At 42.5% G+C, this 12,858-nt stretch overlaps 1 protein-coding gene across 1 annotated transcript; it reads left to right on the top strand.

Annotated features, from left to right (window-relative positions):
* Positions 1–1,381: 1,381 nt before the first annotated feature.
* lpar6a (lysophosphatidic acid receptor 6a) lies at positions 1,382–3,971 on the top strand. Its single transcript, XM_037087379.1, has one exon. It carries the CDS (start codon positions 2,261–2,263, stop codon positions 3,341–3,343), a length of 1,083 nt encoding a protein of 360 aa, XP_036943274.1. The 5' UTR covers positions 1,382–2,260; the 3' UTR covers positions 3,344–3,971.
* The last annotated feature ends 8,887 nt before the right edge of the window (positions 3,972–12,858 follow it).

The following is a 12,858-nucleotide window of genomic DNA, read 5'->3' on the forward strand; positions in this document are numbered from 1 at the left end:
TTTCTGTTCGCTCTCACATCCAATGTCCCTCACAGAATAAAACTCTGTTCTTCTTTAGTAGAGCTGCTGCCCACACAGGCTGTCAAAAACTACAAGGAGACGGTTCAATGTTCTTGGACCCCCCCTGAGACATGTGGAGGCAACAACCTCAGGCACCTGCAGGATTTTACCTCTGAGACACTTTTGTCCTCTTGTCTCTATTAACAGCTTGACTGATGGACAAAACAACAAATCAAACAGCAGCTAATTTAAGGAATAATATTACATTCATTGTTTCATTTTTTTAATGATATATTATGCCATGGTGTATAGTGGTGGAAGAGTCTTGACTTAGTAATATATGAAAATGAATAGATAAATATATATATTATATTCATATTTGAGGCCTGCATTCAAAATGTAACTTAAAGCAGCTACAAGCTACAAGCTACACCGCTGTTTACATACACTGTCAAATCTGACAAAGTGACTTAACTTTAAAGTACTTTTTAGGTCTTTTAGAAGTCTACTTAACTTTTTCCCCCCATAAAATATATTTAAAGTTTGAAAATTAAAAGGAATTGTTACGCAGAAGAATGTCTCTTGTCACTTTCATATTATCACCACGTATCACATTATTGGACAAATATTTCTTGTAGATGAATATGTGACCAGCATTTTTGTGATGCATCCGGTTGAGGTGGGGTAGATTTTCTTTTTACAGGTTCACATATAGGTCTGATAAGTCAATCAGCCAAGTTACAAAGCTGTTAATTTAATGTGAGAAAGTAGCAGAAGTACAACACTTGAGTAAATTTACTCTGTATATACTTTTCTGGGAGTTGTACTGGGTTTGAGATGTACTGAAAACAAAAAACAAATAAAACAAAAACATCTCGAGGGCTTTAACTTCACTCATCACACGATCACATCATGAAAGCTAAAAGTTATTTTTGTGTTCTAAAGTGTTTTTATAGTAAATAAATCATATAAACAAATATTCTTGGCCTCGTTAGAGCACATTCTTATGGAAAGTTGCGCTAAGATAAGCTGAATATTGGTGGTGTAACACTTGTTTATAACACTCATTTTTAACTTTCTCTCTCTCACCAGTAAGAGCGATAATAGCTCAAAACATTTATTTTAAATATCCTCGCATCAAGATGTGTTTATGCAGTACTGGCATTACTCCAGCAGATTATGAGCGCTTACTGTAAAACTGTGCTGAGTTTCCTCACAGTGCTGCTGCTGCTGGTGGTGGTTTGTGTTGATTCCTCCTTTAACTGTAACATCAGACAAAGGAGTGGGAGGAGTCAGAGGGAGTCCAGTGGGAGGAGTTTACTACAGCTGCTCTGCCTTCCACTCAAAGTACAGAAACTGTCTGTGATACCGGCACAAAGGAGAAGTGGAACTGTCTGAGCAGGATGAGTGCTGAGTCAAAGCGTGCGAGGCTGTCAGAGGGAGAAGCAAAGTGAGGAAAGACAGGGAGAAGTAGAGACTGAGTGACTCATTCAGCTGGTGAAGAGAAGGAGAAAGAGAGTGTGGTGGTGGTGGTGGGGGGGTTGTGGGCAGGAAACAGACCCTCAGGACAAACTGTGAGACACACTCACATTGTGACACACAGACAGACGAAGAGCAGGAGGCTCAACTCAAGCCGCAGCTCCGTCCCTGGGAAGAAAGACGCCTGGTGATTTGTGGTCAGGATCCTGTGAGAGGTGGAAGGCTAATGACAAGTTTGTTGCTTTGGAGCTGAAGAGGACAAAAACCACAGGACTGACTTGTGACAAAGAGGAGGGAATCTGCCATGAGGGCATCTTTCTAATGGACATGAATGTGGATATGCCATCTTTCCTTTTTTTGCACTCAGCAGCTCGTGGTGGTTGAGGACTTCATCAGAGAAAAGGAGACACATTTGTGTGACTGATTTATCTGAGTGAGTAACTTGCGGGGTGCAGCCTGGTTGGGAGACGGGGCAGGGGGAGGGGAGGACACTCCAGCCTGAATCTCTCTGTCCCCTGGGAGGGGTCTTTTCAACATGAGGTAACCCCCAAAATAACTACATCAAGACAGGGGAGGGAACCATGTTGACCATGTGCAGCACTGCTCTCTAACAGGGACACATGTGTTGGAAAGAAAACTTTGTGCAAATGGCCTGATCCATCAAGGACTGTTCTGCGCTTTACTCTCCATTCATGGTGAGTTCATTGTTCAAGGAAGCCCTTTCATTAAATAGCTATTACATAACAGACACCCCTCATCCATCCACTCTTTGTCTGTCAGAATGTATAACAGTACCCCCTCCAGTTTCACTCAAGGGGCTGAAAATAGCTCAAACAGCTCTGACTGCATCAAGAACGATGGCTTCAAATACCCGCTGTACAGTACTATCTTCAGCATTGTGTTTGTGGTGGGACTGATCACCAATGTTGTGGCCATTTACATATTCACCTGCTCTCTAAAGCTGAGAAATGAGACCACGACCTACATGATGAACTTGGTGGTGTCTGACCTGCTGTTCGTCTGCACGCTGCCTCTGAGGGTCTTCTACTTCATCAACCAGAACTGGCCTTTTGGAAGCACGCTGTGCAAGTTCTCCGTCTCGCTGTTCTACACCAACATGTACGGCAGCATCCTCTTCCTCACCTGCATCAGCGTGGATCGCTTTTTGGCCATCGTACACCCTTTTCGCTCAAGGGCGCTGAGGACCAAGCGCAACGCTCGGATAGTGTGCATTTGTGTGTGGGTGCTGGTGCTGTCGGGGAGCCTCCCCACGGGGTTCCTGTTGGACACGACCTCACGCGAGAAGAACAACGCCACTTACTGCTTCGAGAACTTCTCGTCCAAGCAGTGGAAATCTCACCTGTCCAAGGTGGTGATCTTCATAGAGACAGTGGGCTTCGTCATCCCTCTTATGCTCAACTTGTGTTGCTCCATCATGGTGTTGCAGACGCTGCGTCGCCCCCAAACCATCAGTCGCGGGGGGAAGCTGAACAAAACAAAGATCCTCCGCATGATAATCGTGCATCTCTTTATTTTTTGTTTCTGCTTCATCCCCTACAACGTAAACTTGGTTTTCTACGCTCTGGTCCGCACAAAAACTTTAGAGGGCTGCTTCGTGGAATCGGTGGTCCGAACCATCTACCCGATAGCCCTCTGCATCGCTGTGTCCAACTGCTGCTTCGATCCCATCGTTTACTACTTCACCTCAGAGACCATCCAGAACTCCATCAAGAGGAAATCTCAGATCGACCGTTCGATTGACGTCAAGTTCTCCGAGGCCCTTCAGTCCGAAACCAGCTCCACCCTGCAGTGCAGCCTGAGGACCCTCAAAGCTAAAGTCTTTCACAATGAGTCGTCAGTGTAACAGAGGGAATATTATTGAAGTCCATCCTCCAACAGAAAAAAAACAAACCTCCTTGAGACTATGGGAATGGATTTGTTGGAGTGCTTTATGAAGCACCTGCCAAAGAAAGTGTTGTCTGATCTCAGTCTTCATCTCAGGGCAAATGTCTGGACCTGTTGTCGACAGCCTCAGCTCCACAGTGTTACTGCTACATGACCCTTTGTTCACATCTGTGGATTTGTTATTACTACTTACTAATTTCCTTTTCCTGCGGAATATACTGTAATTGTGTTATGCACAATTACTCTGCGAGTGACCTGGAAGGGAATGTGATTACTGAACAGCAGGACAGTTACGATATTGAATGCTACTTGTGCCTGTATATGTGTACATTTCCATGGTAAACTGTGGTGCTAACTTTAGAGTAGTATCTATTAAATTAACATAAAGTTATATCAAGCTATAGATTGTACAGAGCTTTGTTTTTGTGTTTGTGTGTGAATTAAAAATAGGTCACAGAAGGGCCTTTTTTGGTTCTGGCAGCATTTCATTATAGACTCTTTATAGACCATTCAATGCACTGACAGGCTTCCAGAAGTTGCACTCCTGCCACAGTTATGAATAAAAGTCATGTACTGTTAAAAACAAACGATTGCACCTGAAACCTTTTTGTTATTTAAATGAAGACAACGGAGTTTAGATCATTATTAAATGCTGAACACAGATGACAATGACACATCAGTGACATAATAAACCGCAAGAGACCACTAGACTGTTATACCTCTCATGTTTGTCCTGTATGCAAATGAGGAGGTAAATAGGTGGAAGTAGAAACTCTGATGACATTTCTCAAACTCCCACTGAGGAGTGCCAGCTTCCTGTGTCTTAACCACTGGTGGAGGAGAGGAAGTCTTTCAATTTTTAAGCAAACATTAGATAAGTAGTCATGGAAATGTGGTGTCAAGAACGGCACCGTTCTGCTTTCTACCGTAATGACGGCCGTTTGAACATGAAGAGGATCAGTCGGTATCATAGTGAGGAAATGAAGCCTTGCAGTGCCTTTTATGTTTAACTTAACCTAGATAGGAATTCAATTTTATCATCCAGTAACATCTTGTTTCCCTCCTCCACAAGGACAGTGTGTTTTTAATATCGCCGTGCACTGACAAGGCTGGACCTCCGCGGCACCACAACAGTACAGTCAGCACAGCCACACAATAATTCAGGATGCTTTTACTCAACTGAAAAAAAAAACCTATCAAAAAATAAGTCCCTGTAGTTTACTAGAAAGAAAAAAAAGATAGGTGAAATATTTATCATGCTGTGGACACATTCACAAGTGATATGGCATCAGTGAGGCGTCAACACAGCGTGAGAGTGAATAACAGAAAGCACATGGCGCTCTATTGACATAGCCCGAAGGTCAGTCAGCGGCACTTTATTCGTACCCCACCTATAACTCTACTTCTGAGGCTACGTGAGCGAGTCAAGGACAGGGTTAAAGACCTGAGCTGTTATGAAAACAAACAAGCATAATTTGACACTGCAGCAGTTCACGTCATCCGTGCAGGAGGTCACTTAGCCACATGCTTACCGAGCATCACGAGCTAAAAATGTGTTCAGGACTGCACCAGACATCATGATGACACATTTGGAGAAGACATCGTTGCATTATCATTATGTTAATCTGTATAAAGGAGTCAGACGGTGTGTATTCAGCACAAACAAACCGTTATCTGACCACCAGCTGTTTGGGGCCGTTTTCTTCTGGGCTAAAGGTCACGGCAGAGGCAGAGAGGAACTAACAAAGGAAATCACACTTTGAATGCATGTAAGGTATGTAAATACAGAGAATACTGATATTTGTCAATACAGTTTGGCACCAAGGGCTTTGTGTCTTTTCAGAACACAAAGCTTTTTCTCATAAACAATGATGGTGCAAGTTAAGCATTTCCTGCTCACGATGACCATGTTGCTGTAAGAGACAGGTCGAACCAACAACAAACATTTTTTTCTTCTTACCTATAGTGCTTTTTACCTGTAAAGACTGCTTTTGGTATTGTGTTTTTTGCTGTAGTAAACTGGATGGTGGCCCTTAAATACTCATAAAAACTCAACAGCAATGTCTCTTATCCAGAAAATCAAGTACTCCTGATAATCCACAGACCTTCTTGAGAGCAGTTTTGTGTATTTTCTCTTTGTTTCACTGAGCAGAATCTGCATCTGCTCGTGGGCGAGACGCTAGCCGAGGAAGCTAACTAAGTATGTCAAGGTTGCAGCTCAGCCGAGGAGGATGCCATTAAAGTCTACATCCTGTACTGTCACAAACACAACCCTCTCCTTCAGGTAGATTCACACTTCCCTCTGCACGGTGATACGAGTGGTATCATCACACTGCTCATAACAAAGTCTGTGAATTATCTTGAGTAGCCAGACATTCCTGCTGAATTTTTAAATTACATTAGGAGGAAGAATCTCAAAAACTCGCTTGACTTACACAGATAAAGAGCATGACAGGTCATTTTTTATTTATTTATTTTGCTTTTTGGGGGAACTGTCTCTTTAATGTGAGTAATATGCAGTTGTGTATACACTCAAGTTTCATGGTTGTATAAGCTCTCTGTATCAGCGATCGGACCCCTCACGTGAGCCCAGCAGGCTTCTCTTTATACACAACAGTTATCTAATCAGCCTGACCTCTCCTTCCCAGCAGGCCGCAGGGTGAGAAAGCACAGACGCCACACTGCTTGTCATCACATACATTCTGTTCTACATCGCTTCGGTAGATTCAGACGGGATCATGCATCAAATTGTTCCAGTACAGTACAAGACGGGCTGATAATCTTTGAAACTTGTTTGTTCTTGTGCAAGTGAGGCGAAGGAAATACGGGAAGTTTGCACTAGTAAACGCTTCTTTTTCTAATATTCTAGAAATTAAAAAAAAAAAAAGATAAAGGTTTGACATCTTCAGATAAATAAGTCATTTTTTTTTTCAGTGACTGCTGGAATCCTCCAAGGTCACACAAAACAAAAACAAAGTTTTGGCTGCTTATGTGTCTACATCAGGGTCAGAACAGTCAGTACCATCCCTCAAGTCTAAGCAAAGACAAAAACAACTCTAACTTAAAGCTTTAGGATCTTATTCCCCTGTGGTACATCCAGCATGTTTTCTCCAATGAACCTTTTAATGGACGCTTTGAAGTTCTGTCAGTCCCAACTGACTGGACATCCTCTGGTGTGTTGAGAACTCGTGTCAGGAGGCATTAAAAGGAACCTCAGTATGTGTGTGTTTTCGGGTAAGACGAATTTAGACTGTGTGGGGTGAGATCGGGGTGAGGTCTTCTTCTTCTTCACTCCGCAGCTCAGGATCACATGACAAGGGAAGTGCCTGTCCCACTGAAATGGATGTCGGTGGGGCGGTGGAGAAGGGGTCACTGCAGAGGATAATCAACCGTTCTCCCTGTATGGCTCACAGGATGATTTTCAGAGGAAGTTATTACCCTGATATGGCCAGTGCCCATTTAAATCTGCACCACTTTCCCACAGTTACACCAGAATCACATTCCACATCTCTGCTATTTACAGTCCCACCTTGGTTTGCGGGGTAAACAGGTATTATTATCGCTCTATAAAAAGTTTGTCACCCTCTCGGGGGGTACGTAACTTGCTTGCAAGACAACTTTCCTGACTGGGAAGTAGAAGGCAATTAAAAAAAAAAAAAAACACGCACAATGCGGGAGACAGAACATTGCGTTAGGTAATCATTTGTCAGGATGTGGTTTGACAAAAAAAAAAACAAAAAAACAAAAAGAAGGGTCTTGCTTGTGCTTACACAACAGCCTCACTCAATCTGAAATCAGAGGCAGCACTGAACTAATAACCAGGGAGGAATGGACTCAGTGTCTGCAGGGAGGGAGGTAGGCTGAATAGCTGCACCAACCAGTCACATGTAATCCTCCTCTACTCCCTGTCGCCTCGGAACATAAACAGGCCTTATCAATCCCTGGAGGAGTTATTTGACTAGATCAGCTCGTGGCTACACAACATCTCAGGAATGACAGAGGAAGCTTAAGCAGAATGTTGAGAAAACACTCCCTTCAACAGGGCACTGTGATGTATACAAAAATCACGCACGCCTGGTAAGAACAGGAAAGCTCAGACTCGTCTCATATGTGTCTCAGCAGTGCAGCCAGGAAATGGAATCGGGACATTCTAACTACATTTGACAATGAGCGTGTGCACAGTGCCTGTCATTGTGCTTGTCAACAACCGGATGAGTTTTTACCTTCAGGCAGAATTCAGTGGCGGTTGGAGCTTGAGTGACATTAATAAAGGAGCCAAGAAGTTCCTGTGAATCGGCTTAGATGTGACACAAGATAAATCTGTCAGAAAGAAGAGTCCTCTGTGGCTCATACTGAGAAAAAGTCATGCCTAGAGTGTTTTCATGTTAATCAGTGAGAAACAGTGGGAACATGTAGTGATTTACATCTTTCACTTTGTGTGTAAGTGTGTGTTTTTTTTTTTGTGCATGGACGCGTGTGTGGGTGCGCACTAAATGTTGAAATTACTCATAAATTATTGTGCATCTGCAAGTCACGGCATGCAATCGGACTTGTTGCAAAAGTTCTGACTAAATCCAGCCAACCGGGTTGGGATTTCCCGTACACTCTAAGTGAATACACACACTGTCACACGGGAGCACCCATACTTTTAGGCTGACGTATTCTATTCCTTGGAGACACCCTGATTTATAACAGTGCTGTACTCTACAGGTTGTCTCAAACCATAATAATCAAATCTTTCAGTTAAGATCCAACATGGTATCAGTCAGCTGGAGGAAGGAGGAAAAAAACAAAACAACATTTTGATTAGGTGTGTTCTGCTTGATGGGACAGGTTGGGAGTCCTTCCTCTGGAAACTCTTGAGGATTTAAACAATGCCTGACCAGCCAATGTGAAGACATTAATCCTCTCCTGTAGCTGCAGCTTCTGAGCAGAGAGGACGGCCCACTGGTGCGACTGACAGTCTCATGACAGAGAGGAAAGGTCACCGGGTCGAACCCCCCCACAGCAGCCACATCTACGGTCAAAGCACCCTTGCTGGAAATGATGATTTAAAAATACTCACAAAAAAGTAAAATGTTATATCTTTATGCATGTTATGATGTAACTTTAGTCCAACAATGTGCCGTCTTACTGGAATTAGATTCTAGTATGTTGAGTTGTTCTTTATTTGATAATGTTACATTTTTTGTTGATTCAAATAACTATAATATGAGGATGGTTCAAATTAAGTAAACTTTGATTTAGTGCCGTTAAAGTTTATACATGTAAGCCTACGGCATGTAGATTCAATTGCTCTCCAAGAGTGATTTTGTTGAGCTAAAGATATCAACATTCCCTGCCAGGTTTGTCTTTCCAATGAAAAGCCAACCAGACTTACAGTAGAGATCCTACGATACGATCACATCACCCACGACACCCTACTAACAAGTCAAAACTACATTCTTATTACATGAGTACTCGACTATTAGTCATGAGTCTGACCACACCCATCTCCAACCTCGCCTTTATGTTGATCTCAACCACACACCTGTGAAGTTTTCTGACTTTCACGCATTGCAAATGACTCAAAACTGGTTCTGTGTTAGTACCCACTACAAACATTTTGCCATTATGACACACACACAGACTGACAAGATGAAAATATTACTAGCAGCTGTTAGACTATAACCCACTTGTTCTGCTGCCATCTGGCAATTCAGATGTATCCGATACTGTACCACCAGACTACAGAGCAGCTTCTTACCTCCGGCTGTGAGACTCATTAACTCAGCCTCAACATGCCACCTTAAAAAAAAAAAGTTTGCATTATATGACTTCAACTATTATTTTGAGGGGAATTCTGCCTGGTGACAGTGAATATAGCCATACTTCTAATTGCTGGTGTTGTTTGCTTACATACTGTAGGTCTTATAGGGTCATCGGTATTAAACTGAGACTGTTTCATGACCTGTTAACAGATCCTCGTAATAAGTTTGGACTAATTACCAGGGGCACATTGTCACATCTTTAACACTTACTACCTTTTTATCACCTGCTGGCTGTTATTGCAGCTCTTGCGCAACATCCTTATCTGCCTGTTTATTGTAGCTGTACGTCTTAAAGTGTTAGACTGAACTGTACATCAACTAAAGAGCCGATCAGCTTGTACAACTCGTACTGAGTCCACCTATCGGGTTTTACACAGGGGCTCCACTGAGCACATGGCAGGATTAGTGATACCCGGGCCCCGCTAATACTACAGCACAGACTCATAAACAAATGCCCGTAGCACACTCCACAGCACAACCACACATAAAAGCTGACGCTTACAGGTCGGCCCTGAGGTCAGCGTGTTCACCATGAGGAATTTCCACCCAGCCTCTCAGACCACACAATACTTTCCCTCTCCTCCTCAGCAGAATTCTGTCTCCTTTAACCGCAGAAAATCACTTTATTTTTTTTTTTAAGTAAGGTGATGTCCTCCTCTGCTCAACCCACTCTTGGCCACAAACCACAGCTCTTAGTAAGATTGAATCAAACTTAATGCATACCCTATAGGTTCTATAGGATTACATTGCCCAGAAAGAGCATGAAAGTTAAACATGGCCTGCTTAAAAAATACGACCTCCACATCCTTTTGAACCAGAGACACCTAATTTATTGACACTCTGGCTTCAGGGTGGGAAGGACGCGGCTCGTTGATACCCCCGAGGTTATCTGCACCCGAAAAGAAAACATGCAATTAGCCTCACGTAACAGACAGATAAGGCCAAGATAATTCGACTGGACACGGAGGTACCATCAAGCACGAGAGGCGAGATAATCCATAAGAGACGTCTGATCATTGTGAATTGATTGTGTTGTTGAAATTGTTTTCCAATTGTACAGCATTAAGAGAACATTTAGCAATGATTAGATCCTTAGCAGAAATCCTATACATACTTTATAACTTTGCAAACCATTCTCTTGCGTTTCAGATTTTTGATACATCTTCTCCACCATCCATCCATTTTTCATTTCTGCGTATTTAAAAACTCTCTTGCTTGAGACGTGTAATGCATTGCGGTGAACATGCAGAATTTCTTTATTGTTACCTCACAATGATGATGTAAGTTTGAAGTTCGGACCCTGCCACTGCTGACTTGATGTTCACTGTGACTTTAAGGTCAACTTTAAAGCTTGAAGAGTGTAAAAAATCATCCCCATGCCTCATGGCGTCAGAGAGTCGGTTTATCTGCCATTTGCAGTAAAAAAAAAAAAAAAAAAAAAAAAAAAAAAACTACATTGGAATTGGGATACGGGAGCTCAAATAACACATAAACAATCACCCAGACACCATATGGGATAAAAACAAAATAGGAAAAAAGAGAACAGACAATTTCCCACACAAGGATTAGTCCGACAATCTCCAAACTGTTGACAACAATACCGTCCACATGTCATCAAACATCATTAGTATTTTCCTTCTATGAATTTCAAACGCCTACTCCAGCACAGAACAGTCTTAGTCTCTGGTCTTCACCGTGTCTAACATTTCCGGTTGTGGAAAAACTGTTACGTGTCCTCGGAAAGTTGAGGTGGCATGACTGATAAAGACATTAACCATTAACTAGTCACTGATCACTGTGTGTTTGAACTTGTGCAGTGCGGATACACTGTTTTAGATCAATAAGATGTACATACAGAATCACAAGACTTGACTCAAAAGATTTGATTCATGCTGGGATTACTGCATTCTTTCTCATGTAATGTGTGTCCGACAGATTTGAGCTTGATTCATTGTGTCAAACTCAACACTGTGCTGTGAGTTTCTCTGCACCACATTCGTGCTGCCATCAGTCTAATTTCAAACCGAAATTCATCTTATCGCAAGAAGCACAGCAAGTGTTAGTTGTGCTTTAGCCAGGCGGTGATTGTGTGAGATATGTTTAGATCAGTGTGTAGATCAGGAGAGTGATAAGGAGGTGGAGCATGCTCTACTCTTACACGCAAAGATGCAAAAATGAAACTGCAAGTCCAAGAGTTCTAGCTGCAAAATGTACCTCTGACGAACGGGCTGGAATTTTCCACCTTGAGCTTATCACAATCTGCTAAATGAAACTGAAGTTCAGTCCTCGTCTGTGAGAGCTACACAAGTTTTTACAGCTTTTCTTGGATTAGTGCAGGCACATTAGTGGGGGTATGATCTAAGATCAAAAACAAAAAAAGATAAAGACAACATACCACATTTAAAGCTGCTGTAAGGATCTTTGATTTGCTGTTGATTCTGGCACTTCCTGTGGACAAGAGCGGCACCATCACCTGATCTGTTGTTAACAAATCATTTAATCTCATCACAACAAACAAGGGTGATCTGGCATAATGTTTCTAAACGGCAAAAGGAGTAATTTACTGTATCACATATGCAGAATTTACGAGATGGGACAAATACTTTAAGAATTTGTCATAGACATCTTCACACAGTTTATGAAGTTTCTCAGACCTCAAAGGGCCTCAAAACCCCATGATTTGTTAAAGGAGTTTGGTGCTAATTTGTAGCCACCCAGTGATTGACCTCAGTGAGGATAGCAGGATTATACTGAAAATAGCAGGTGTAAACGCAAAACAAAATTCAGATTTTTTTTTTTTTTAAATCTGGATGAAGTATTCATTTCATAACCAGTTAAATGTTCCTTGTAGTTCATTTAAATACACTTAGGAAGAACAATGTACTTCTTACTTGTTACTACACCTCTAGAGGAAAGCTGCAAACCACTCTGTCGAAACTCTTGTCTGCTATTGATCTATTATTGGCGCAGAGGAAGGATGGTAAAGGGACAGACCAGCTTGTGACCCTGCCTAAAGGTGGATCGGGACCCATCAGGCGCGTGAGCCACACACAATAGCAGCCTTTAAAACTGCAAATGGCCCGACAACCTTCACAGAGCTGGTACTGTTCTACTTCACACGGCCCAGGATCCAAATTTAACTGTTCCTGACCTTTTTACTTTGAGTGGCTGATGAATTGTGGAGCACCACGACAAACCCCGCTTGGCCAAGCCGGTCCCTCTATTGTCTGATACTGAGCAACAAAACAGTGGCAGGAGACAATGGAGGGTCACTGCAGAGGGCTAGAAATAATCATAACAATGACAGCTCCCATATTTATAGTTGCAAAGGGACTCCCGACTGCAGCTCCTAAGTGCTTTGTTATTAACAGGAAGAGCTGCTCCCCGTGAAGGATAAACAGCACTTCTCTTCACTGAGTGAGTCATGGTAGCAGGTTTCATTGTTTCCTTTACTGTGTGGTTGATACCAGTGAGGCTATAATTGTCTACAAAAACCTCAAATACAGTCTACAACCCAACATAGCTGAACATGTAAAAAAAAAAAAAAATCCCCCAGAAAGCTGAAAGAGTTTGGTAGAAAATGCGTTTCTAAGCATCAGTAGCCAGACAGAGGTCGCTGGGTCATCTTGCATCTGCAGAGCTTTTCCTGAGTGAAGCTGGGGGC

The sequence above is a fragment of the Acanthopagrus latus genome, chromosome 2 (genome assembly GCF_904848185.1).
Source record: "Acanthopagrus latus isolate v.2019 chromosome 2, fAcaLat1.1, whole genome shotgun sequence".
NCBI lineage: Eukaryota > Metazoa > Chordata > Actinopteri > Spariformes > Sparidae > Acanthopagrus > Acanthopagrus latus.